Below are 27,317 nucleotides of genomic sequence, written 5' to 3'. Positions count from 1 at the left end.
CAAGATTTACCTTTGATGTAGTCAGGAAGATGTCTATAAATGAAGTAGTCAATAGTTGCAAGCAGATCTCAGTTATGGTCTCTGCTGTCTTGAGTACACAAGGAGCACTGGAGAGGGCGCCACAGATCCAGTTCTAGACAAACTGTAACATTAATTGCCGCATTTCTCAAATCTAAGAGTACTCATAGTTGCACACTCAGAGGACAAGGAGAATTGGGAACAGAACCTGTCCCACAGGAGAAACTCTTGCATATTTAAGTTTATTTCAAATAAGTGTTCAAAGGAAAAAAAAAAAAAAGAACTAAAACAGATTTAGTATATATTTTCTTTTCTTAAAAAATGATTCCATGAAAGACTTTTATAGTTTTTTTAGTAGTAATACAGTTTTTATATACAAAATTCCATTTCAAACAATTTACTGTACAAAAGAAAGTATAAGCAACTGTTACTAGTTCATGATTTCAGCAAATAATGAAAAATTCTGATAAGTATGTGTTCAGGATATAGTTCTACCATTTACAGGAATGTCAGTATTAAGTTGGGAATACTTTTGGATAAATATTTACAGATTAAATTCCCTTCAAGGAAGTTCCCTAAGATTTCTCTTCAGAATAGGTAGTTCACATTTGGCTTTCTTCTGGATCTTTTGGGCTACCAAGGAATGAGAGGAAGAACACTTTGTCAACAAGATGTATGGACAGAATTCTGCTTGAATTATTGTCACTCACAGTTCTATTGCAGTCAGTGGGCCTGATCCAGTAAACACTTACTACCAGGCGTAATGCTTATTGTGTGAATAAATCAGGCAGGATTTGGCCCTACAGTAGTAAGCTATCATAAGTTACAAATTTTAAAAATAGTGACATTCCTGCAAGTCAAAATACAACAGAAACAAGAGTTAACAAAATATAAGCCCTTTATTAATAAAAATCTTTGGTTGGATCAATATTTTAAATAAGCTTCAAGAATATTTGGTTAATACCATTTTCTTTCTTCCACATAATTTCTTTTCTGGTACCTTCTTTGGACAGACTACAGAAAAATATCAAGTTTATCACATACTTTAAAACAAATAAATATATCAAAAGCTAAATACGGCTTCTTTTTTTTTTAAAGTTCTAGCATTAATCTTTAAATTATTTTGGCAAAGAAAAAAGAAAAGGAAAAAAGAAATAACTAACTTCTCTTTAAAACAGTCTTTTGACGTTTGGTTTTGTAACAAACCATACAGTAGTTAGACTTTAAAGAAATCTTTCATTTTTATTTTATTTTTCAGTTTTATATTTGTAACGCAAGTGCCATGGACAAGACAAAGCAATAAAAGAAATGAGGTTAATTGCACCAATATTATTTGGAAGTGCAGTTTATCATTTGACAAAGCAAAACTAAAATGTACTACGCTTAAAAAGAGTTGTACTGATGGGATTTAGCTAGACTTTGTAAGTAAGGATTTTAGGCTCTACGGAAGCTCCTTGTACAAAAGATAGAGTATTTTAAGACAAAAGAAAAGTCCTGTAACTAACTGAAGGTCTGGTCCTGTAGCCCCAGTGCAGGCAAAACTTCCACTGAAGACAGTAAGTGGGACATGTTTTGGATTCACTCCTCCAGCACAGCCTCTGGGAAATGCCACTCAACAGCAGAAAATCTTCAGGGACAACTGGCTGTGAAAAACGGGTGCAGACTCCTTTCTCCTGCAGAGGATAGAGGGCTACAGAGAAAAACCTGGCTGAGAAAGGGATGTGCTAAAACAATGGGGAAAAGGGAATTTCCTCAGCAACAAGAGTGTCCGAGTACTAGGCAGGGCAGTCACCACAGCTCTACGTGTGCTCGTTAATTCAGGGTATTTAACAAAATGCTCTGTGACCATCTACCTGCTGGGGGGATCTCCAAAATTGTGCTGCTGCTGTCTGGCCATGAGCGAGGAGCCGCTGGGGCACTGCTCAGACACAGCTGACGCAGCCTGGGGCACTGAGGTAGCTTCATCCACATCAGTCGGTCATTGGTACAAAAGATCTTTTCCAGATTCACTTTTCTGATGTTTCTGAAGAAAGCAGTGCCCCACCGAAGGCCTCGGGTACACAGCAGGTTGCCGCAAGTGCCCCACGCACCTGTGTGACACTAAAGCTCAGCTTGTTTTAGACCTGCAGCTTCAAACACAGATGTCTGCCAGCAGAGCTAAACCCTGTCTTGGAAAGCAAGTCAGTCTGGTGGGCTCAACGTCGGTTCTCTCCTGCCAGAAGGAATACTAAGGTACACTCTAAAGCTGATTTTGCATATACTTTACCAAGTTACCCCGTGGACCTTCAAGCCTGGGGTTCCAAAAATATTTTAAATTAGTAGTATTATTATTACTTAAAATTTACCTTTATTTAAGTAGTTAATTAATAGGCTAAGGTCAAATTCTCAGAGAATATCTCTCTCAAGACGTACTAAGTACCTGCATTTATTAACGCTCGCCAACGTCAATAGTGTTACCTAACAATGAAATATAAAAATTCCCTGCATTACTACTTGTGCAAAAGAAAAAACAACAATATTATCAGAAATAGAATGTGGTCCTCCATATTTGTAAGAAGAGCATTTCTCACAAAGATGGGAGCAAAATGGCAGCACATCCTTCAGCATGCACCAGGTTGTCCATTAATCGAGTCCTGCCCTTTACATGATGGCTTGTGTTATCAGTGGAATGCCCCAACATACTCAACTCCCTCCTCTTCTATACGTCGAGAGGATACGAGTGGCAGGAGGACAAGCTCCCACTGTGGCTCCTGGAGAGTCTGGGGCTGTGATTGTTACAATTTTCACCTTTTTTCTTGTCCTTGTCTTTCCAGGTTTCTAGCATTTGCAGCTTTCCTTGCTCTTCTCTCATGAAGACCTCCACCATGAGAACTTTCTCTTTATGAATCTGCTGACTAATGTCCTTGGGAATGTCTGGGATAATCCAGTCAACAAAGTCACTCATAAACATGACCAAGTTCTGAAAATGAAGTTGTGAGAAAATGTCAGCAAGGTCAAATGAAAGGATGAATGTAGGAAAAGGGCCATTTTTGGTGTACTGAGGAAGGAAGAATGAAGAAAGGACAATATTTGAGTTGGGATCAACAGCATGTCACAAGCCTGATATTAAGCCAAATTCACCTCAACTTCTTGTTCATGCTAGAAGCAGAGAAAAATTGCAGGCCCAGATCTCTATGATTTATGTACAAATATTGTCACAGCCACATAGAAATTAAAAGGAAATGCTGTCATTGATAAATGGCTTTACATTTACCAGCTGCACATCAGAAAGGCAAACGCAAATAGCAAAAGGTAAAATGATGAATGTTTCTGATTTAAAAACCTTGATTCAGTGAAAGGGAGATCTCTCAGAAAAAGATATCTTTTGTCAAAAAAAAAAAAGTTTTGAAATGAGTTGTTTAGGTAAGGCAGACTTAAAACACTTGTGTCACAATAACCAGCATTGCTGTTGTGATTGAATAATGTCATTTAGTGAAAAATTACAAAATTTTGCCTTCTTTTTCAGATGGGAGTTAAACTCTAACTGGGAAATTTTGGAAATTTAATTTCTTTGCTAGGTTTAGAAATCATTTTGGATAAAATTTATGCTGCTTCAGTGAATTTGTTCATGTCCTACTGGAGAAATTGGTGGGACCTAATTAGTATCAGCCTTGTGCTTTGCTGCTCCCTAAGGTCATTAAGTTGCTTCTGCATCAAACCAGAGGATGAATTTTTCCACTGGGTATATCTAGGCATGGGTGGGTGGGAGGAAGAGGGTGAACGAGGATGGGCAAATTGCTTTGCTTTGCTGAGAAAGAAGATATTTTCTTTGGCCTAATAACTTCTTTCCAAAGGTGGCTTGCCTTAGAGAACTGAAGAAATACAGTAACTCTCATATAAAAAGTGGCTGCAGTAGAACTTACCTGGAAAACTATCACAAATGCTAATCTTGCTGCTAGGACAGCCCAGAAATCCTTTGAAATGTCATACTTGTTTTCGGACCAGGGGGGTTCTCGATAATCTTTGTATCTGCAAAACAAGACTCAGTAAATCAGTGCTGTCATTTAGAAATCTTGGAACCAAGAGGAATTAATACAGTCAAACAGTAAACTGAACTGTCTAAAAGCAAGTTCACTACTACAGCGTAACACTGTATTAACCTCTCAGAAACAAGACACAACTGAAGACCTCTCACAGCCTTCAAGTTTTACTCAAAATTAAAGTTCTTCAATCTTAATACTCTGATTAGTACAAATAGTATCAATTCTGCATAAAGACAGAGTAAACTACACAGCTCAGGTAATTTATTTTCTTTTAAGATTCATTAAAAAAAACCCCAAACCATATATTTTTCAGACTAATTTTAGAGACAAAAATACCGATCTCAGATCCATAGAGTGTGTTATGGTACATGGTGTTCTTGTTGATGATTAATTAGCAAAAGATTGCAGCTATATTTTGCCATATAGCGAGAAGGTGAGAATGCTGCCTTAACTACGGCTTACAGAAAATCTATGAGCTAATCAACAATAACTTGTTAGAAATGGGACCAAGAAAAAAAACACTAAATTTAAAAACACAGCATCCTGTCAACATTTTGGAAGATTTAAAAATCCCTGAAATCTGGAAGAAATGATGGAATGGGAAGAAGAAAGAGGCTGGGGCTAGAAAGCAAATAAACCTGGCATTTTTTATGGGACCACAACACTAATGCTTCCATTCTCGAAGTTCTGTGCTAAAAACAAGTTTGACAACCTCATTTATCCTGTGCCCAGAGATCACCAGAAATAAACCAGGAGAAAGTAAAAGCAAGCAAAGCTAAAGCATTTGCAATTTTGGTTGTTTTTTCTTTCATCTCAGAGTGATTTTTCTGTTCAGCAGTCATTTCAGCAGATTAACTTGCACTATTCAAATTTATAAAGAATATAAATTTTAAAAGAGTACAATTATAAAGATGGGGGTTTTCCCCGGTCAGTTTGTGTAATTATTTAGTATATGTATACCAAAGTAATCTTTTTTGTTTTCTCCCATGGAATGTCTCTTCCCTCCTTGTTCTCCTCTTCCCCTTCTTACTCCCACTGTCCCCCTTTCAGTTTTGTTGGTCTAAGTGCTTTCACTGATATATTTGGTTTTGGTCCCCAGTTCTAAGCATTAAAGCATTTATATTGAACATGATGGGTATCCAAGGAAGCCTAGGCAAAGCACGTATTTCAGCACTGACCTAGATTGCTTCATAAACTGAAATATGAGACAATTATTTTCCTTTAAATGTGAAAAGAATATGTAGAAATTGTTACAGGCATGCAGATTTCCTGTACAATGACAGTTTAAGTAAGTTTTAAGTTCCAGTGCTGATAAGGATGCTATTACTCTCATCAGGAATTGCTACAGAAACTGAACAAAAATAGAGGTGTACTGTGCAGTCATGTTCATTTTTGACCCAGCGCTGAGGGATCTGGTGGAGTTAAGAACAGTCAGTGTGAGGTTAATGGTTGGACTGGATGATTTTCGAGGTCTTTTTCAACCCAGATGATGCTGTGATTCTGTGATTATATCAATAGCATGTGATATAACAACATGACATCAGAGTAACATCATTTTGTTCCTTTAAAGCATCATTGTGCTGTTTATCATTATTCATCTCCTTTCCTAAAAAAGGGGATACATAATAATAAAAATCTTCACATAAACACTGAATTTAACAACGCTGATCTCTGTTTCCCAAAATAAGCAGTACTTCATCATCAGGTTTTGTGGTTGCTTGATATGTAAGCCAAGACATTCAAGGGAGTGGATCTATCTGATAGCTACCAAGGAGCTAAAAAGGTATTGAAAATACAGGGGACCTGCCCCAGGAATGTAAAAATTTGTCTCATTCTTAGTCAGCTATGAAAATACTTGAAATTAATGATCACTCAGGAGAGTACCTGCATATCTGAACCTCGTAGCCAAGATCCATGGGGTCGTTTGGAGCTGTTCCTGCTTGAAAATCGCTGACATTAAAAGAGGATAGTGTATGGTTCACGAAGCCATGCATGGTGCCATTCTCACTGTACATATACAGGTACACGAGGCGTGGAATGAAGTCGGATGTGAATGAGATCACAAATGCCTAAGCCATAAGAGTAAAGAGTGAGCACAATATTCAGGCAGTGGTTAAGTTAATAATATACTTGAGTATGTCCAGCCCAAACAACTCACACAACTCAGGGACGGCTTCAGAAAACAAGGGGGGAGACTGCAGCCCACAGCACCTTAAAAATGAAGTATTCACTGCTGCAACAAGGTAGTATTTACTGCTTAATCTTCTGAGTTGCAGAATACTAGATGGAGTAGTTCTATGCCAACTGAGATTTCTATGGGGTTAACAACTTGAACGCCCTAGAGAATGAAGCGGCCGTACCCCCCAGCACCAGAAGAAGACAAAACATGGTGCTGCTTCCCCGTCCCCCAGTCACAGCTTGTCCCTCATGCATTGTATAAGGTCCAACTGATGGATTTCCAAGTACTTTTCTGTTCTGCAAACAACTGACAGTGAATTGACTCTTTAAATTCTCATCGCATTGCAAAAGTCGTTTAATTGTATGTGTTTTTTAACTCCATCAAGATAAAAGGATAAGCAGACCGAGCCAAGTTTTATTTTTATCGTCACAAAAATTTTGTTATATTTGGTTATTTAAAAAGGTTTTCTAAAAACATCATACAAAAAATGCAAGACAGCCAATTCAGCTGAGTTCTTCATAACTTTAGCCTTTCTCATTTATCATTATTATGAAACATTCTCACTGACATAAATCTCATGTACAATGTGGAACAAAGACAGTACAAAATGTTTTACTTATTTTATGATAAAGAGGGGTAGTACACAGATCAAAGATGGAAAAATAACACTGGATAATGATGAAGAGAGACTGCATGGAAGAAAAGAGAAAAAAATAGGGAAATTATTTCCAAAGGAAAAGAGGAGAAATAGTAAAGACAAATTAAGGCAGCATGCCAAATAAAACAAAAGAATGGTTTGGCCATAGCACAACAGACACCTGTGGGCAAAATGAAGAGATTTCCAGTCTGGATAAAGAGGAAAAAAATGAGAGGGCCCATGGACACATGGCCGTAAGCCCTACATGGCCCCTGTTTTGCTGCATTGCAAACATGTTTTCAGCTTGTCGTTCAGCTTTTTTTTTTTCATCTTTCCCAGGTGAGGTGCAGTGAAGATGATTATTGTGGATGTCTATTCACATAGAATATTAGACAGGTACATAAATGAATATATTATGGGCTGGGATGTTCACTGCAGAAATAAACAAAAATATTTTCATGGCTTTTCAGAGCTATCTGAGTGAGAGCAATGCAGTTCGAGGCCAGAATTTCAACAGAGGGACACTGTGTTCTGATGAGCTGAACTAATTCACACCCAGCTGACTACCAGATTCTAAATAGGTTTTAGCACTGAAGTTAAAAGATACATCTTCTTTGTGATAGTATTTCAAAAGAGCAAAAACAGGCAGCTGTGGTCTTCTTTGTTTGAACGACAAAACTGTTTTTATGAAAATGTTCTGGAAAAAAGCTGCAATGACTACTTACTATTTTATATTATTGCTACTACTATCGCAACTTTAAAATAAACACTGCCTCCGATTCTCTAATATTTCAGAAAAATTCTAGATCATACACTTTCACTTGATTTTAAGGGATTTGTGCTGAAATAAAACTAATGGAGCAGAATGGAAAAGCCAGCCTATTGAATTAATATTTTATTCATGCCGAATTACTTACATTTATGATGACAGCAAGCTTTCCAATACCTCTGAGGATATTATACCAGATTCCTAAGGAAGGAGATAAACATGTAAATGCTGTTGCAGTCACTAAAATCAGATAAATTACATTTTTAGTTAACAGGGTTGGGAGCACTTATGACTGTGCTGAACTAGAGTTATATTTTAAATTTAAAAAACCCCAAATTATCAGAGATTAATTTAATGACCTGTAAGTAAAGGCAGCCCAATTCTGTCTTCCAAAACTATGTTTAGGCACCTATTTTTTTGAGGTTTTAAGCTAAGAGCTTCTCTGAGGAAGAGGAAGGCAAGTGTGAAGAACAAGACAGACAAGACAGACAAGACAGACAAGACAGACAAGACAGACAAGACAGACAAGACAGACAAGACAGACAAGACAGACAAGACAGAGAAATGCCAACATAGGTAGAAACAAAAAAACATAATGAAATTTCATTCAAACTTCTCAGATGCCTGAGGAAAATAAGAAAGCTACAGATAGGGAGCTGGAACCTCCACATACATGGTGCTGAACATACTGGTCTACCAGCCTGAAGGATCTATCTGAATCTGTTCCTACATCTCATCACTACTGATCCTGCCTCACTTTCAAAAAAAGAGTAAAGCTCCAGTGGAGCCACTCGATGGGATTTTTCCATCTGCATCTGGACCCCAAATATACACAGGTTTTCTCAGCGTGGACTCTGTGCATACAAAATGTAATACCAACCAACCCCAAACTGACTCAGGTTCAACCCCTCTGGGTTTAGTCTGAGGATAATGCATGAAGGCCCATAGCTCTGCCCCCTCTCCATCTCCAGATCCCATTCCTCATGGGAAGGGCTTCTCTGAAGGCTACATAAAGTGCTGGTTTAATGTACATGGCTGTGCACCCTCATGCCTGGCCTAACAGTCTCCTGGTCATTAGTGACAGCTTGAAAATTTCTCGTTAGTTGAAGTACTCAAACTGCAGGATTCAGTCTTAATGGAAAAATCCAGGGCTGCTACCAGATCCATGTGGTTACATCCCTGATGAGCCACTCTCCTATTCTGGGTCTGAAGAGGAAGGAAGATGCAGGAGGCTTTACACAGGGTGACTGGAGGACTCCAGCCTGGCTGAATCCTTTGCTTGATAACTAACTCATACTTCAGATAGCTTTGGTCTTCTGGCACAGCACACACAAGCCAGCCTGGACAGAGTGCAGGACTGAACTTCAGGAAAAGATATTACAGTATCAGTGGAAGCAGAGATAGACCTCTGTTTGCTGCCAGGGGCTACCTGGTGCCTTTAGCAGGTGGGACCTTCTCCTTTTCCTGATTCTGCTGATACCTGCCCTAAAAACTTGTCTGGTTTGTCTGTGGCCATCTCCCAGTCTCTGACTTTGGGATGTCTCTGAAAGAAGTGGGGTTCTTTCACCCACAAGAGTGGGACTGAATTGCAATAAATTGCAATTAACACCCTCTCAAAAACAAAACCAAAAAAACACAACAAAAAACCACCAGCACCCCCCCTAACATCTCCACCAGCAACCTTAGCCCACAGCATCAAATGAGCCAGCTGCAAACCACTCCTAAAGCAGTGCTGTGGTAAAGGCAATACCATGACAAAACACAAGGTGTTCAACTCTAGGATAAGCCTAGGGCACAATAAAGAGCCCAAGGAAAAACTCTGCCTGCACAACACCAGAATGAATGCTGAGTTTGGTAACATATCATAGATTTCTCTGCTCTTGCTAACTAGATCTGTAATACGAACAGTTATTTTAGTAACTCAGAAGTAACCGACATTTGGGAGAAAAAGCTGCCTCATCACATATACCCTGTTAGCCCCCTGCAGTAAGGGGAGGACTGGTCTGTTATCACCATATGACTGCAGAGCCCAGTTCCAGCTGGATTCACTGCAGCTTTCAAGCTTTACCCTTCCAACATTAATGCTGAACAGGGACGAAGGGATACATTTACCCACAGACTTTTGAGTCTCCTCTCAATCCTAAATGTATTTCTCCAGCCCAGTCCAGACTTATTAAATGCAGAAATTTTTGCTTCTGCAAGAAAACGGCATTGCCGGGAAGAACTGTTGATCTGCAGAACCATGCAAGATATTTCACTATTGTATTGATCATTTTGATTTGAAAAGTGATATTCTTTACTTAATAAAATATTAATCTGATTTAAAGCTCTGGTCTTTCTATTTTAAAAGTAAAGCCTCAATAAATTATAACAGTTCACAGTTAAGCCACAGTCTAATGTTTTGAATTCTCCTATAAATATCTTCCTGTTAATGAAACTAACTCAGCATAATAATATCCTGCCATCAATCCAGGAATAAACAAACAGGGATAACAATAGCAATGTGCACTTACCTATATCCTTTGCTCTGACTGCTACCGGTCTCCTCAGCTCAGTAACAAATTTTTTTGCATCTAGACGGATTTCAATGATGTTGTTCAACAAAGCAAACAAAGGTGCCAGTGGGAAGGATGCAACGAACAAAGTTACAAACCCAAACTGTATAACTGAAAAGAAAAAGTAACCGCTTCAATGGCTGTGGTCAGTATTTATTGAAGGCATGCATCATCATGTCAGTGCCATCCCCCCAGATTCCAACAAGACGACCTGTGCTGGGGCACTAAACCACATTTTCTGCATCAGGCACAGTTTGCCTGACCACTGCTCCATTTGGGCATTGAAGGGCCAGTTGCCCCCCTTTCAAAAGGCAAGGCAAAGTAACCAGGAAGATGGGGAAGCATTTAAAACAATTCTGCTGTGGGCGAGGCTGGCACAGGAGTGATCTGAAGGAGTGAGATTATGGCAGTGATCATGTTAGCTCTACATAAACTTGCCATGCTCCACCCAGCAGGTTTTTAGGCATCACTAATCCCACTAGAAGCTTTCTCCTCATGGACTTCAAAAAGGACATGACTGATTCTCCACCTCCACTGGGAATAACTTGCTTTCTACAACCTGGGATCACATCTGCTTTTGTTTGATAAGGACACCACATCGGTGTCATACCCATCCTGGTAACCATCTTTCTCATCCTCTGTTAATTCTAAATGCTCATCTCACTAACTGCATCTTTTCTCATTTTTAGGAACTGGCAGCATGACCTCGTATTTTGTACCATTAAATTTCAATCTGTTTCAGCTACTCTGAACATCAAGGTCATCAGATATTATAATTTGCCTTTGAATTTACTAGGCATGCCAATTTTGGGTATTGGTAGTCTTCGTTATCCTTTACCACTATTTTTGCTTAGACATTCCTTAAAATACTAAATAAAGTTGCTCTTTTAAGACAGATCCTTCAGGAATGTCTGATATGGTAGCAAACAGCATTATGTCAAACAGTTCTCATCCTTTCCAAGATCGAAAGTAGGAAATGTAGTTGTACAGCCACATCAATGTGGAGCTGATATCCAGAGCTTAATTTCCATATTACTCACTCAACATAATAGATCACCTGAAAAAAAATTGTATGTGATCTGTCAAGTACAACCTGGTCTGCAGGCATGTATCTTTCTCAGAAGATTTAGTCCAGATTTCAGAAAACAGAAACAATCTGGTGTGAGAATACACAGTGGAAACTGTCAAATGTGAATTAAGTAACTTATTCCCAATGTAGGGTGCAACTGTTGATAAAATATGCCTCACAATCTCAACTTTACGCCATTTAATCATTTGCATTTGAAATCTGACAGTGACGTGTCACACGACTTGAAAGAAAATATCTAAAATATAGTGCTAAAGTAAGAGCTCATGAACAGCAGAGAGCACAATTCATCCCTGAAGCAGCCAGTGGCTGGCTGGAATATGCTACAGTCCAAGACTATACACTTCAATAATTAAGTTACGCCTCACATCCATTGTCCAACGAATCTACAGTTCAAAAACCTCAGCTCTCCATCCCAATTAGTCATAATAATTATGGTTTAAAATGCCTCCTTTCCACCTCACTCACTCATTTCCATATATTCAGGGGTAAGTCCAGCAAAAGGCTCCAGGTTATAATCCACTTCATAACGCTGTTTTTTTTTCATGTGCTCTTCATGGTCTAAAGAACGCCGACGCTTTAATTTCATGTATCGTATAAATTTCTTCATTTTTCTGGGGGAAATGAAAATCATTCATTTAATTAGCACGCCATTCTAGTCACAGTGCCCATTTTTTCAGTTATTTTACACTAACAGATACAATAAGCTCCATGCCTATTTTCATTAAAACTGTGCAAGAGCCACAATATGCTAAAAGTATCTGGGATCAGCACATACAGGTACTGAAACAGGGTTATAATTCAATCACATGTTCAGTACTACACCTCTTTCTAACTCGTAGGAAAGCAATAGATTGCCTAGCACTTTTCAAAGGCATCTGCATTGCTGGATGCAGTTGCAGCCCAGATGCAGGTATTTCTAATACAGCAGACACAGGCCTACTGCAAAAGTCTTGCAGTTAGCCCATGAACCATGTTCATGTCAAGGGGCAGTAGATACACAGTGTATTGCACGCATCGTAAAAAATGTGTTTTTTAAAAAAAACAAACCCAAACTCGCTACTTACGGGATGCCAATCTCAAATAAATTGTTCTGAATCAGCTGCTTGCCCAACATGATAATACTGAGCTGGATACACAACTCCATTAGGCAACCGCCTGGAGCACACTAGGGTGGACAGAGGAAATGTTGGTCAGAACATCTGCCACAGCCCTGTGGCAGGGGAAGCTGGTGCTCCCACCCGACCAGGGTAAAATGCAATTACCTCTTCCATTCGGAAAGAATGGAAAATGTAGACGTAGTCCCCTGGACGTCCAACAAATCTAGGGCACAATGGTTAGAGTTATAAACTTCATATGTATTTTATACTTTTTATATTTGATTTCTAAAGACATTTATGTCAAACTATGGCTCTGCGTGGGACCACCTAAAGTTTAGTCTTGAAAAACTGAATGAGAATAATTATCTTTGGTGTTGCTTTGAAGAGTAAGTCCTGTTTACCAAGTAAACAACTGCAAGTCTTGTGTCCTACAATACTACAGGCACATCTTGGCAGAAATCCTCTAAGGTAATCCTCATTTCTGTTGCATTAACTGGAATGTGCCACATGGAGTATTTATTTTAGCCTTGTGCTTTCGTGCTGGTTGCAAGAAGAGAGATGATACTTGCTATGATATAAAAGTTAAGAGTGGTAAATAGACAATGGTAAATAGCCTGATAAGGGGATTGTTTCTGAATGTACGAAGTTATGTTAACAAAATGGCTTTAACAAATTTGAAACAGCAGCGTACCAGGTCCCTGCTTTATCCCATGAGGCTGCAGAGCTTTTGGGTCAATACTGAGGAATTTTTAAACCAGATTTACTTTATCGTCCAACTATGGTCTCAGCTCAGCTACAGCTGTCTCATAAGCAGTAAGCTGAAACCCTGAACAGCTTTTTGCATTACTCACCGGCCTTTGAAGAAAGCAACATAGAAAATGGGTGTGTAGGCATTGACAAATTTCAGCAGGAAAGCCTTAAAAATCAGCCGCTCTTCAAAATTCTTGTCAGTTTTTGGCACCTCTGGAACCAATGTGACATGGATAAGAAACATTAAGGAATTATCCTACCTGGAACATTTCAAGATCTTATAAATGGGGACTTTGGAAAACTTCATCCATCCTTTAAACAAAGAGGTATATGTTTATAGCTATATATGTATATATTAAAGCAGTATGACCTCACTCAATTCAGTTGTCAATCTGCTGAGGAACCCACTGTTCAGATGTGTTACAACAGTAATTCCAATTTCATTCCACATCTGGCTGACCTCCACGACAATCATTTGCAGATGGACAAGAACTTATATAAAAAGATTTCTGGACCTGTTGTCACTGATGTTTTTTGGAAATGATTCAAAACAAATTTTTTAAAGTGTTTTTTTGCACTCAACAATTCTGTATTTCTCGACATGTCTTAAGCCAATTAAAAAATGGCAGAAAATGAAAACAGTAATTGTGTGATATAGAAGAGTGAAGCTCAAGATTAGGTATAGGAATTTCTGCTGTATCTCCATCATCCATAACTGGATTAGTAATTAGCACTACCACTGCTGAAAGAAAAACTTTAAAACCAAAGCCAAATCCACATGCACTTTGATATTTGAAGTATTAGCTGGTTACAATTTTAGCCACACAGTGGCTAAAGTTTAGCTACAGTTGAATTTCCTGGGTTTGCTCACCAGTTGGAAGTTAATCATGAAAACTGGTAATTTGCATCCTCTCATTTAAAATCACTCTAGCAAGTATCAGCTGAGGAATTAAACCTACCAATCTGAGTCAGCCACCTTGCAATGCAGCCGTATACTTCATCCAGGATGATAATGACGACCAAATTGATAATGACTGCGGTGGCAGTGACAGTGACCCTAACGCTTGACCGGCCAGAGGGAGTTGAACTGATTGCCAGTGCCGCTGCAGTCGAGATCCTGTATATTATGACTCCAAACACTATAGCAAACGTCAGCCCAACCTGCGAGTAAGAATAGCACAGCCTCTTATTAAAGATTTAACTATAAATACTTTGCTTGGGACTTAGCAATGACCTTAAAAATGGGATCTCTGGGCCACATCCCAAATCCACCCAATTCTGCATTAAGGCTTCCAATCACTTTGATGAACTGTGGGAAAAGATCCTCTTTTTCTAGTAATTGGATCACCACATGAACAAATTGTTACAATGGCAAAGATGAAATGGCAAGATAGAAATACAAGCTCTTGAAAATATTCTAAAATTATATTAGATTATAAAACAATAAAATGCTTGAGTTTTTTCACTGGGGAAAAGCCATTGCAAACCACACCCATCTGATAAGGTCTGTCATGGTTTCACTAACATTTCCGTCACTTTTGTTCTATACAATGACTTGGCAACATACATTTTGGGTTTTGCTGGGTGATGCTTACCATGAAGATAATGCCAACAAAATTGGTGAAATAGGCTGGAAAACGATCCTTCCATGTCAGCTTTTCTTTATCTGTCTAAAATTTGGGGAGGAAAAAACAGTACATTTAGTAAAGATGGAATGTGTGATCTGGCACATGACAGAAAGAGAGGGGGGGAAAAAAAGTCTTGCAAATACACAATCAGTTAGAAGATGCAAAGACACAGTGTTTACAGTTACAATTCCACACAGGCAAATTGTTTACTCCATTATCTAGGTTCAAATTGGTCAAGTGTCTGCACTGTGAGTATAAATAAACCAGATTTTTCTGTATACTTTTTGAAGGAAACATGCAAATAGGCTGTCATAAACCATGAAGTAAGATCTCCTACTGTTAAATATTTTCTTTTGCTTTCCCTAGAAAAATTCTTCTTCTTCCTCTCTCCCTCCCCAGTTAATATTTGCAGCCTTGCAGTTGCATAACTGGTTCCTGAAATTTAGATTGTGTGCTACTGAGTAACTCCAAGATGAGTGCACAGTTGATGGGAAGATTATTTTGGTGTGTGATAAGACTTGAAATTCCTTTAATATGAGTGATTTTTAACTACCTGCCTAGCCACATGGTATTCAATGGGCCATGCCAATAGGAGTTAAGCAGCATACACATAACAACTCTTTATAGGATACCCTAAATCCAGTCAACCAGCCACTGTCTGAATTTGGGTATGAAAACTTCATTTAGAACAGTATTGCTCGTCTAAAGTCTTCTATAAACTTTGATGCCGGGAATTGTTTCTAAACACCAGAAAATAAACAACAAAAGGAACATTACAGAAGATGACGCACACGTTATAATGAACATAAAAATATTACTCAAATTCTATTTTTATTACATGCACGTTGTCTCAGGGAAGTGCAAGCAACTCTTTCACCACATGGCCCATGCTCCACTGCAAAATGTAACATAAGATTAGCCATGCAGTGCCATTCCCAATGCACAGAAACAGTGTCCCAAAGAGTGCTGAAGAAACAAGAGGAGGAGGGGGAAGAAACCCAGAACTGAATGTGAATATTAAACAAAAGTTCAACAGCCAAAAACAAATTGATTTGTGTCTTCCATAATTACTCATAATTTGAGTTTCTTCATAAGTTTGAATAAAAAGAACCAATTTCACCCCAGCCATGACTGTCTTAACTCTTTGTCTCCATTTGTTTGCTGTCTCTTCTGGAAAATACCGATGCTTCTGATGGCAGTCAAAGAAACAAAAAAGGGATTGGGCAATATAGCATTACAAAGCACTGCTAAATTAATCTATATACTCTCTACTGACTCAGTGCACGTAGCAGTTTAGTCACAAGTGAATGCTCTATTAGTTTGCTTAAGGCTTTGTGTTTCAGATTTAGGTTAACATAACAACAAAATACAAACTCTTGTCCCAAATCTTGGGGTAGATCAAGCAATCCTGCAAAGGATATTCCCTTTTTAATTTAGGATTGTGCCCTTCTTTTTCCTTTATGATGTATAACGGATGTCCAAAATGTTTTTCCTTTTTTTTTTTTTTTCTTAAATAGCACTTATCTTTAAAAGATATGAGCAATTTCTAGTTTAGATATTTTTTTCTTTAAGAAGATTGCCAAGTTGTCTTACAACTGTTGAATTTGAACTTTAACACTCTAGATCCCAATGAAAGATAATTACTGAGTCTTTCAGAAAAAACTCCTTTTCTCACGTTTCCCAAATTAGTAACATCCAAATTGAACACAGTCCCAAAAGTTATAAATAGTTGGGTTTTTTTTAAAAATCCTCTCTTAATTGCTCAGATTTCATATCAATATCTGGAGGCCACCATTCATTAATTGTCCAATTACCCTACAGTCTTCCACATTTAAGATCTGAATTCTCAATATACCCAGAAGCACAGCAAGTCACAGGTTTTTAGCAGAACACAACGAAATCTGTATTCCAACATTGTTTATCCAGTATATAAGAGGGAAGCAATCCAAATTCTTTCTCTTCCGCAAGGGACTTCAAAGCCGCACTGTGAGTAAGGTATTGCATGTGACACTGAACTGCTTACACGCAGCATCCTATAGATTAATGGGAACATATCAGCACCAGCTTTGCAGTATCTTTTAAGAGGGGCCCAACAGTACTCAAGTAATAAGCGCGTGACAAAAGTAGACACATTTAGTTTAACACCAGTCCAATCTATGTATGCTGTCTCTTAGAGCATATTTCATGTTAATGTGTTTGTTGCAGTTGTATTTTCATAGGGTTTTCATAAAATCCCAATTTAGGGCATGGTTCCACACTACTGTGCCATGGGCAACAGATACAAAAGAGCAATTTCTGCTGACAGGTTTTGTTTCTGCAGAAGTTTTTACTGGTCTGCTTAAAAACATGGTCATACGAATGTCTGAATTCTTGCAGTTAAGGGTGAATAACCTCTGGTAGAGTGGAAACCAGCATGTGGGGGAGAAAAGGAGCTTTTTCCAATCGGTCTGCTGCCGACAGACAGTAATAGGGAAGGAATTAGAGCCTTCAACAAAAGAGCAGGGAAGCTGCTGATAGGGACTGCACTGTCAGCTGGCGAGATGCACGTGCCTTGGGGATGACTGGCAGCACCTTTTTCACGATGATGTAGAGAGCAAGTTAAAAGCAGAAGTGAGCGCTACCTTATTCAGTGAAATAAAATGGAAGTTAACTTTTTAAGAGGCAGAAAGTTATCAACGCTGGAATTCGGCAAGAAAATTGGTGTTAGTATTCTTCATTAATGCTCTAGCAATATTTTCATTTACATACAGTCTAGCAAGATAGAGAACCTCTCCTGAGAGGCTTTAGGTACTTATACTAGCACAGAATAAGATGTTTTGTCACAGTTTTCTCCAGCCTGATTCATTAGCCTGCCAGGAGTGCCCTTTCAATCGAGCTCAATCAGCTTCTCTAGGCCACACTCCTGTATCTGATTATTAAAGACATTTCTAGACTTAATCAGGTCTTGTGCACTGGTATACACCAAGTATCCCAAGTATGCTTGAACCAAAGACATCTGGAATTTAAACACAATGGGCAGTGACTCTATTTTTTACCTATTTCTTAGTCTTGGGTCAGTGTTAGCTATAATGACCTTCTATTTCAAAGTCTTTTATAAGTGAAACAAATGAATATTTTACCATACCTCTTTATGTTTGTGTTCTTTTCTCAGTGATTTTTCTAAAACTTTAGCTTCATATTCTGCTCTTGGATGATCCTGTGAAATAAGTAATATTTAATAAAAAGCAAAGTTATTTATTTTCTGCATCAGCTACATATGAACTGTCTTTACAGGTTGAGTTCCTGATCATTTTCAAGTTTTTTAACTGAATTCTAATTCACTTTGTATGTCCTTCATGTCAACTGATAGTTGACTGTATTTAAAAAAAAAAGTTAAAACCTGTATCATTCACAGTTCTACAGCAGCAACTACAGAATGATCTGGACTCACTATCAGACACCCACGTGCAATGCTATGTAGATGAAATTTTTAATACATGAGAGTATAGAGCACAAACTGCAGATAGCATGGTTCATACCAAGTGACATTATGTTTGGATTTTAATTATCTATCTTTCTGATAAAAATCAGATAATTTCAGTGATCCTCAGCTCATGAGGGAAACAGTTATCTCCTGTAAGTATGCAAAATACTTGGCTTTGAGATTCCAGAAAATCATCAGTTGGGGTCTTCCCCTAATCCTGACCTGGACAGCATCCACAGATTACCCATGTGCATTGAAGGAGAGGGTGTAGGAAACACTCGGAAGTAAGAGACAGCCAAAAGATTCAGAAAGATTCACAGATTCAGAATTCATGATAATTACGCATTCACAAAAGGTTCAGAATTCACAATTATGCATCGGATGGGAAACGGAACGGAGTTGAAAAAAGTCTGAACAAGTGGAGAGGGGGAGGGTGTAAAGGCAAAGCAATCAGTGGGAGATCTAAAGAAAATCTGATGCTTGAAAAAGAAGAGGTGGAGATCAAAAGATGGCATTCATCAGTAGACATGTAATAAAAAAGATAGGAGCAATTAAAAAAAATTGTTTTCCAAACCTTGACTGCCTCCTTCAGGACACCAGAAAAAAAAAACACAAAAAACAAGAAGAAAAAAACAAAAAAACAAAAATTTGATTACTGAACTGTTGCAGATCATATTGGATTTATATTTTAAAAACTACATGAAACAAACATAGGTACAGTGGATGGCTAGACACTACCAGAGAAAATCAGTCTACTCATGTTCTACAACATTTATTAACATTATTGTAAGTACTGTATGAACTAGGTGTCCCTAAAAACACCAGAAGATGAGACACTGTGGGTTTTAATATATCACTTGAAACCCTGATTCTTCAGCATGATACTATCTTAAGTTTTACCAAAATCAGAGATAGGAGGGGCTTAAATTCTTTGTAAACCCATGACTGTATTATCTAACATTGACTACACAAAAGAAAGAATAAAATATTCTTTATTAACAGCTGCTGTTTTAACTGTGTAAGAGCTCTGAACTCGGACATGAAGGGGATAGACACTGGAAAGATACAGTTAATCCTTTCTACTTTCATGTATGCTAACAACAAGTTACCAAAAATAAAAGCAGTACAGTATCCAGGAAATAAATCCCTATATTCTCTCCCAGTAAAATAGGTATGAGCTAGCAAAGTGCACAGCACAGGGGCTGCTGGCATAGTGTGCCTAAATATATTACGAGGGGATAAACATATTAGGAGGAGATAATTCAAGCTGAAAGATTTTGGGGGTGAGGGGAACAGTAACTGTGCCAGGCTCATCAAGCTGCATATTGTTAAACCCAGGGCTGGTGAGGTTCTTCTTTCACGTGAGCAATATTTGTTGTGTATCTATTTAGAACATCTAGAGATATGACAAGGGCGGTCATACTTCTTTTAATAATAACAACAGTAAAAGAAAAGCCAACTGGCCAGCAAACAAAGCAGCGACCGCCTGTACAACCCATGGGTCCGAGCTCAGATCCTGCAGCGGGGTTTTCCTAGGTTTTTCTCACATACGATGGGGAAATGGAAGGGACCCGCAGACCTCTGCAGCCTCTGAAGTGCAGTACAGCCCAGGGCAAGGCTGCTGGGGCTGGGACCATATTATGGTCTAGGAAGGCATTTTCCTTCTTTTGTAAAGTGACAAAAGTAAAAACAAAAGGGTGGGAAACAGTTTCTCAGCTGGCTAGGGTTTTTTTCTCCTCTCCTTCTAAAACTGCATTGATTTTTAAGACCTTCATACAGATTTGGCCCTTTTCCTCTTCATGCTATTTAGCACGTTTAGTATAAACCTGGCTAGGGATATTATTTTTTTTTTTTTTAGTAAATGAAAAAAAAACCCCAACCACCTCCACACTGTGTCCCTCCCAGTGCCCCAAGCCCACATGTCTGGCAATATTTTCTTTGGTATTTTCCAAGTCAGGGCTTGATCCTGCATCGTTAAAGTTAATAGGAATTTTTCAGTGCTTTTTTACAGTGCTGTAACTTTATCAACTTCAATACATTCATTTCTGATTTACAGCAGTGGGAGATGAATGAGGTCCTTAGTTGTTAGCACCCTGACATCAGCCCAGCAGTAAGGTCTGAGCTGTATATTCCATGCCTACGCTACTAGGTGTGACCCAACTACACACTTTAAAAAAAGTTCGATTTTGTGGCTATACAATTACATTTCTATGGCAACAAGACATACTAGTCATACCCTTGCTATAAAAACCTCAAATAGTTCATGTATAGAGATTTTCCTTTCTTCTAAATGATGGAACCGCCCCAAGAGCAGTTTCCCATGAGGCAAAGTCTATGGGCTGGGGGCAAGGAGCTATCAGTAACACCACGGTGGAAGTCAAAGAGTCAGAACTGAAGGGACAAACCTCCTCCTCTTCAAACCCAGTCAGGTCCCACCTGTAGTTGAGACGCATCTGTTTTCTCTTCCAGTGTTCCATAAAGGTGGCAGCTGAAACAACAGTTTAACAATTATTTTGACATTTCTGCCAAAAAAAAAAAAAATTGTATCAGCCTCTGGGATTTGTCTCAGGAGGCATGCTGGCCACACTCCACTTTGCCTGCTGTGTGTCTTCAGGCTCTTGTCTCCAAAAGGCCTCAGCAGGCGCAGTATCGTATCATATACCAGGACAGGTTAACTTCTTTTTTGTTATTCAATAGGACTGTCTATCTGGGAAATACTGATGTGCTAGGAGTCAACCGTCTTATCAAGGTAAACTAAAAGAAAGGGCATCTGTTACATCCACAGCTTCATGTAGAAAGATGCCTACAATTTTGTAAGGGGTATAAGAAAGTCAGACACCCAAACATGTTTAAGTATGTGTGACTAATGATATTGTTGGTCTTCATCTGCATACAATTCCATCCATAAGTCCAAACAAACCTGTGTACAAGATATGAATGATTTAACTAGCCTTGTACTGACAGGATAGTTATTCCCTCAAAGATATCACAATAAAGCATTTTTATGTTGTTAGAATTACATCTGTCTAGTGGTTGTAATAGTATGGCTAGCTCCAATCATCACCCCCAAACCCAAATAGTCATGCCATGTGAAAGCTGCAGGTGGGCAAGCTGTTAAAAGAGGAAGCCTTTAAGGGTTTTAATAATTAGAAACACTGCTATTTTCTTTCTGACTTACAGAAAAGAAACCTCATTAAAGCAATTCTTGAGTCCCAATGAATGATCCCAGTCTATATCAGTCTATCTGCCTCTGAGACCAAGCAAGTTCTCAGAGGACAGATTTAGATGCTGGGAATACACCAATGCTGTATAATAAATAAATGATTATGAAAGAGGCAAGTCTACCAAGAAATGGTGTTCCCAGGGGAGTTTCCTACAATGAGTAGTAACAGATGTGCTCAGAAACATTCATATCCAGAAAAACTAGAGGCAGGGAGAGGGTAAGAAAGTTGAATAAAGAGGAAAGGACACCCTTATGACTGGAACCAGGCTAAGGTCATGACGTTCATTCGCCTTCCAAGCAAAACTCTCATGTGTAAAACTTAAAAACCGAGCCTCTTTACAAGCCATAGGCTTCCTGTAAATCAGGATGGCTGTAGCTGTTATCCTAAGAGGATCTGTGTCCTGGTCCTGGAATGGCCTCCCCTCTCCCCACCGCTGGCAGTTCTCACTCAGGGGTCTGCAGCTTCCACATACAGGGAGAAATATGGAAAATGAACAAGATGTTGTTTCTTAGTGCTACTAGAAATCCTTCTGTGGCACGGACTTACAACAATCCAAAATGAAAAGACTGCTTTTTTTTTTTTTTTTTTTTTTTTGCATTCCAAACGCCCTCACTGAATGTGCCAGGTAGCGATGCGCTGCCGCTTTGCCAAGCGTACCTGCATTTTCATATTTCATCGATGCCCGTAAGCGTAAGTAGAGCTTAAAAAGTCCCAAAGCTTACTATCCAGATGATCTTATCTGGATTCTCTGACATTTTTAATGCCATTTAATACCAAACAGCCCTGGGCCACGGTCCATGTTTAATGCTGAACTTCTGACTGGGGCCCAGGTCAGTGCTATAGCTGTTTTAACACTTGTGTGAGTGGAGTTCTCCAGGGTGTTACAATACCACCACGATTCAAGAAACCCTGGCCAAATTTTGCTCACAATAATACCCCTGAACTTGGGCTAATTTTCTTGCTATGCTAAAAGTGCCCTGGGTCACCTGAGCAGGTTACTTGGGTCGCCTCTGCCTCAACACTTCAACTGTACATGAACTAATGAAACTTCTTATGTGCAGAGGTGCTCACAAACAGTGCTGGAGACTATATGTGTGCCTACATTTAGAGACAGACAATTTTTGTTGATACTTTCCTTAAAAAATAAAGCACATATTTTTTAAAAAAATTATTTTCCCAGATCCTTTAGAAATGAAATTTGCAATAACACAAACTGAAAACTATGTGGAAGCAGTTCTCATTTTCCCAATTCAAAAAGACCTTTCTGAAACAACATTTATTTTATATGGTATTGAACAACAACAAAATTTTATGCTGACCCTGAAGAACTTGAGGAATTTCACATCCCACTCCAAAACCATCTCAGATATTAAGCTTGATTTTGCATAGGGCACAGAAGCTGGCTTCTGCCAATCTGCCTTACTTTGCCCAAGAATGTAAAAAAATGGATGGAGGGATCCACAGTTGTTTGCTAAGGGGAAGCAAAATGTTACTTTTTGAACAAAGTATTATGTGCCGAGGTCCACATGGGGTTCACAGTAATGGTAAATGGAGGAGACCGAAACAGACACTTGACTCTCCATGTAAGAGAATCTGACTATTTAAAGTCTCTGACACCACACCCTGCTTTGGGGTATATCACATTTCTCCCTATATGCTACATGGCAAGATGACCTGTAAGACAGTGATCCTTCCTCTCTGCTATGAAGCTGGTCACGTTCAGCCTCCCACACTTTCCAGCTTTTCCTCTGAACCTGCAGTGTTCCCAACTCCCCACTGTTCCCAAAATCCCTCTGCAGGACCATCCTTGTCCTCTTCCTTATGGTACTTGGTAATGAGCTCTTAGCACTGCATCTAAAACATAATTATCTCAAATGGAGACCTTGGTCAAAAAAGCACTTCTCTAAACTGAATTACATTGAATTGTACTAAAATCAGTTCAGATGAATGTTAATGTAAAAATGGTTCCCTGCATACTAAAACAAAAAAACCCTTGGGCTATGGTTTTGCATTAAATATAATCCAAAACAGGTTATTTGCTAACTCACAACAAGGTGTACAGGATGGGCAAACACCATCTTGTGCTGCTCTCGCTGATGCTGGGAGTACGTGGCTATCAAACTTCAAAGCTGGGAGGAATAACACACATTTATCTATTCTCTGTAGCCTCTTTGTACCGGGCTCCCAGTTACAAACATGTGGTTTGGAGCCCACCAGTTCCCTTTTATCTTAACAGGCCCTCTTGGCCCACAGCGAGGATGATGGGAGGCTCCTCTCCTCCAGTGCCTATGTGTGGTGCTGGAGTGTCCAAGCAAGGAGGTCCCCATCCCTCCTCCAGCAAGGAGGAGAAAAGCCCTCGATAACCAGTCCTGAAGACACTCTCTCAAAGATTTCATAGAGGGTTAATATTTTTAACTAAGTTCTACAGATGTGCCAAGAAAGGTTAAGTGACATGCTCAAATATAGGAGCAGTCAGCATCAGAAAAAATACCTGTAACACCAACACTCCTGCCTCCTGGTTTACATGCGTGATGTCTGCCTGCTGATAAACTTAATTGCATCTCGGAGCACACTCAAGAATCAATCTTGGTTTGTCCTGAGACGCTAAAGGCCATTACACTTCCCTGTGGAGCCCTCCCCGCGACCCCAGAGTACATTAATACATTTCTTCTGTAATGTTCTAAAGTGGAAGCTGGCTCTGCAAATAGATTTTTTTTTTTTTTTTTTTTTGGCAAGCTGTGCAATCCCGTTAATGAAATTTTGACATACCACGCAGCAGTTTTATGACAGATGCTTAACAATTCCATTTGATATTCATCTTGAGCAACTTTTTGAATTTTAGCCTTCAGTCCAAAATATAAATTTGGGGGTGACAGTTTCATGGGAAAGAAAAAAAAAAAAGTTCTTTATATAATTGTCTGAGTATAAATACATTGCTTTATCTCTTCTGTTTCTTCCTGTTGCATTCTAAATAATTAAAAACTTAACATGAAGGCATATATCTTCTTACCCCAGAGAGCCATGAAGACTGAGAAGAAGACAGTTGCAGGGTTATCAAACAGATGACTTGCACGAGCAGTCGCACAAGCAGAGCTCATCTTCCAGTAGCTGCATGTTCTGTCACATAAGGGACACATGGTGATATTGTTTCTCTGGTCACACATTTCCATACTGCAACGAAGCAACAAGATATGGAAAAAGCACGGTCAGTACGCTCCATCTTCCATGCTCCCGTGAGCTTTTCTCCTCTGCACAGCATCTGTTTGTGGTCTGTAGGAGCATCAGGTACCACCCTCCCAGTGCTTCCCAGCTCTTGCCCCAGCGAGCAGCTCTGCCCGTAACCTACACCATCGTAGGGGCAGAAATCCTCATGTGAGGCTGCCAACCCCCTCCATCCCTAGCCCTACTTCTATTCCAGGGAATAAAAGACAGCAGTATGAGAGGCATAAGGCTTGATGCTTTTTACTACATGAACTTAGAGTAAAAAAAAAAAATAAAATTAAAGATCATTCTTGCTTTGAAATACTAACTACAGCAATAGATAAGGTACAAGTGAAGTGCTGAGTATCAAGAGACTGGAGTTCAACCAATTTATCTTCTATGCACTCCATCTGTGAAACAGCAACAGTGACTCTCCCTTTGACTTTCTTCAACTGTGGGAAGCAGTACAAAGCAATCTTCATGAACAAAACGACATCTATTTTTTGATATCCATTATCTGCTTTGTTACTCAGGGCTCATGGTTATTGTATAAACTATGTAATGTTCCTCTACAGCTGATGATGCATGCACAGCAAATAATGCAAAATCATAGGGCTTTAAAAATTATTGTAATACAAAACTCCCCCAAACTTAAAAATAGTAGGACATCAAGATTTTGTTAATCTGATCACAATTGCTTATTTTAAGCATGTATATTCTTGATTCATCTTTATGTCACACAATGCCTTCCTCAGCAGTTTATGATGGGAAGCACTAAAACCTATCATTAGCAGTATTTTGTTGTTTTGTTTTAACATAATGATCTGAGTTAGGAAAAAAACCCAACACCTCAGCAACTGGCCAAGAATTATTTTTAGTACATCGATGCAAACTCCACAAGTAATATTAACAATAAATGCTAACGATTTAAAAATGCACTGCAGTTCTGCTGCCCACTCTCAGTCCTCGGGAGCACTCCATCGCTTACTGGGAGCAGAAACTGGGAGGACTGCAAGCTCCCCAGTCCACGTTTCATTTTAAGCACAGCTTCCAAAAGACAAAGGGCGCAGCAGGGTGAGGAGGGAGAATGGTGGGAGCACACCGGAGTCTGGGAAGCACCTGGCAGACAGACTTGGGGAAGCCACAGCCAGCAAAGATGGATTCGGGTGTCGAGCTCTGGGTGACACAGGGCAAGCCCCAGAAACCAGGAGCCACAGTTTCAGCTGTGCTCACCCTAGATATTCATGACAAAACATTTCTAGAGCAACGTAACTTTGAGTTTCTAGGGGCCTCCAACTAGAATCTATTTATTTATTTATTTTACCTTGGTATATTCTCATCCACAGTTGCACAGCCATAGAGGAAAACGATAATCCCTACAATTGAAGCTGGAATAAGCATTTGTGTATAAACTCCCAGCCAGGCAAAATATAGACCAATCTTCTCTCCAAAGTATTTTCTGAAATACATTAAAAAAAGAAATGAGAGAGAGAAATGTTTCCTATTTCTTAAAATATAACATGGCTAAAATTACAAATCACAGCTGGATTAAGCATGGAGAAAGTAAGATCTGACGACCTGTGGGAATTTTTTTCTTCTCAGAGCACTTTCTTTCTCATGATGCTTGGAGTTAATGCAGAGACACAGGCACCATGAAAGCAAGTCAGTCCAACTAGTAATTTTTTCCCCTGTGTTCCTGCTGTATAAACTGGTATCTTTGGATTTTCTGTGAGTTAATCCTCTTTAAAAAGCACCTTATTTTCTTCGAAGAGTCTCAGCTCTCACCACAAGCAAACAAAATTCATTAAAAATACGTTCCGTGCAAGCTTCCACACTAGGTGGGATATATCAGCATGTTTTTAAACCCACAGAAAACTCCTTTTCCCCCAGTGAACTTCCCATTCTCCAGCATTCCCCGGTGTGGCATGGAGGGCAGCATCCCTGCGGGGACACCAGCACGAGCATCGCTGTGCACAGCTCCAGCACTGCCTTGTGGGAACACGACGTCAAGGGCTGAACTCTCACCTCACCAGGTCAATTGGCTGGTATTTATAAAAGACTCCATAGCTCGCCCACTCCTCACACAGGAGCTGTAAAACAGAAAAGCAAGGTGAAAGCTAAAGCACTGGGTACACGAGTGTTTTCTCCTTTGGTCCCAGCAAACTGCAGAGCTCACGCTGTGGATCCAGTCTCACTGCTTTGTGGTTTCAAGCCCATAATCTGTCAATACATGCAGTCTGTATTAAGTATTAAAAACAAATTTGATGATTTGGCATGCTGTAACAGAGTGATGAATTCTAGTACATTAAAAGACCCTTAAGCAACTGGACTGATGGATAACTACAGCAGGGACAAGGGAGAGTAGTTCTGATTTTATGATCCATAGGAAGTATTTAGCAGAATGGATGTGAAAGATGAATATGCTTTGCTTTACAAGACAGAAAAAATCTAGATTGAACTGGTTTGTTTTTACTGTGCAAACTATAATATCAGCATCCATCAAGAGGTGCTATGCAGAGGTGCCTCAAAGGCTGCATTTAAGAGTTATTCAGCTTTAAACTAAAAGGGCATGATTTTCACTCATCCTTTTGGTTAGGATACGTGCCAAGGAAAACAATGATCCCCATTAATGATTTATAAAATTGAATCCTTTACAAAAATAGGTTCCTCTGCGACCTTCAACT

The 27,317-nt window shown here is 39.2% G+C and overlaps 1 protein-coding gene across 2 annotated transcripts in view; it reads right to left on the bottom strand.

The window, feature by feature from the left end:
- Nucleotides 1-265: 265 nt before the first annotated feature.
- Nucleotides 266-27,317, bottom strand: part of ANO1 (anoctamin 1) — an 81,493-nt gene continuing 54,441 nt past the window's right edge. Inside the window, exons 11-28 of one of the 2 annotated variants that reach the window (XM_074917816.1) lie at nucleotides 26,659-26,723; nucleotides 25,958-26,092; nucleotides 24,443-24,603; nucleotides 20,614-20,696; nucleotides 18,783-18,794; nucleotides 17,870-17,941; nucleotides 15,857-15,934; nucleotides 14,713-14,787; nucleotides 14,077-14,278; nucleotides 13,219-13,330; nucleotides 12,533-12,590; nucleotides 12,335-12,435; nucleotides 11,736-11,881; nucleotides 10,139-10,291; nucleotides 7,774-7,826; nucleotides 5,925-6,109; nucleotides 3,921-4,026; nucleotides 266-2,977 (exon numbers count right to left, since the gene is read on the bottom strand). In XM_074917816.1, coding sequence (XP_074773917.1) covers nucleotides 2,717-2,977; nucleotides 3,921-4,026; nucleotides 5,925-6,109; nucleotides 7,774-7,826; nucleotides 10,139-10,291; nucleotides 11,736-11,881; nucleotides 12,335-12,435; nucleotides 12,533-12,590; nucleotides 13,219-13,330; nucleotides 14,077-14,278; nucleotides 14,713-14,787; nucleotides 15,857-15,934; nucleotides 17,870-17,941; nucleotides 18,783-18,794; nucleotides 20,614-20,696; nucleotides 24,443-24,603; nucleotides 25,958-26,092; nucleotides 26,659-26,723 — 2,058 coding nt within the window. In that variant the 3' untranslated portion in view covers nucleotides 266-2,716. The remainder of the gene's footprint in view (nucleotides 2,978-3,920; nucleotides 4,027-5,924; nucleotides 6,110-7,773; nucleotides 7,827-10,138; nucleotides 10,292-11,735; nucleotides 11,882-12,334; nucleotides 12,436-12,532; nucleotides 12,591-13,218; nucleotides 13,331-14,076; nucleotides 14,279-14,712; nucleotides 14,788-15,856; nucleotides 15,935-17,869; nucleotides 17,942-18,782; nucleotides 18,795-20,613; nucleotides 20,697-24,442; nucleotides 24,604-25,957; nucleotides 26,093-26,658; nucleotides 26,724-27,317) is intronic. The other variant, XM_074917817.1, reaches the window with a different exon arrangement.

This window comes from Athene noctua, chromosome 14 (genome assembly GCF_965140245.1).
Source record: "Athene noctua chromosome 14, bAthNoc1.hap1.1, whole genome shotgun sequence".
In the NCBI taxonomy this organism is placed as follows: Eukaryota; Metazoa; Chordata; class Aves; order Strigiformes; family Strigidae; genus Athene; species Athene noctua.
The sequence above is the reverse complement of the archived record's forward strand: the minus strand, read 5'-3'. Positions and strand labels throughout refer to the sequence as shown.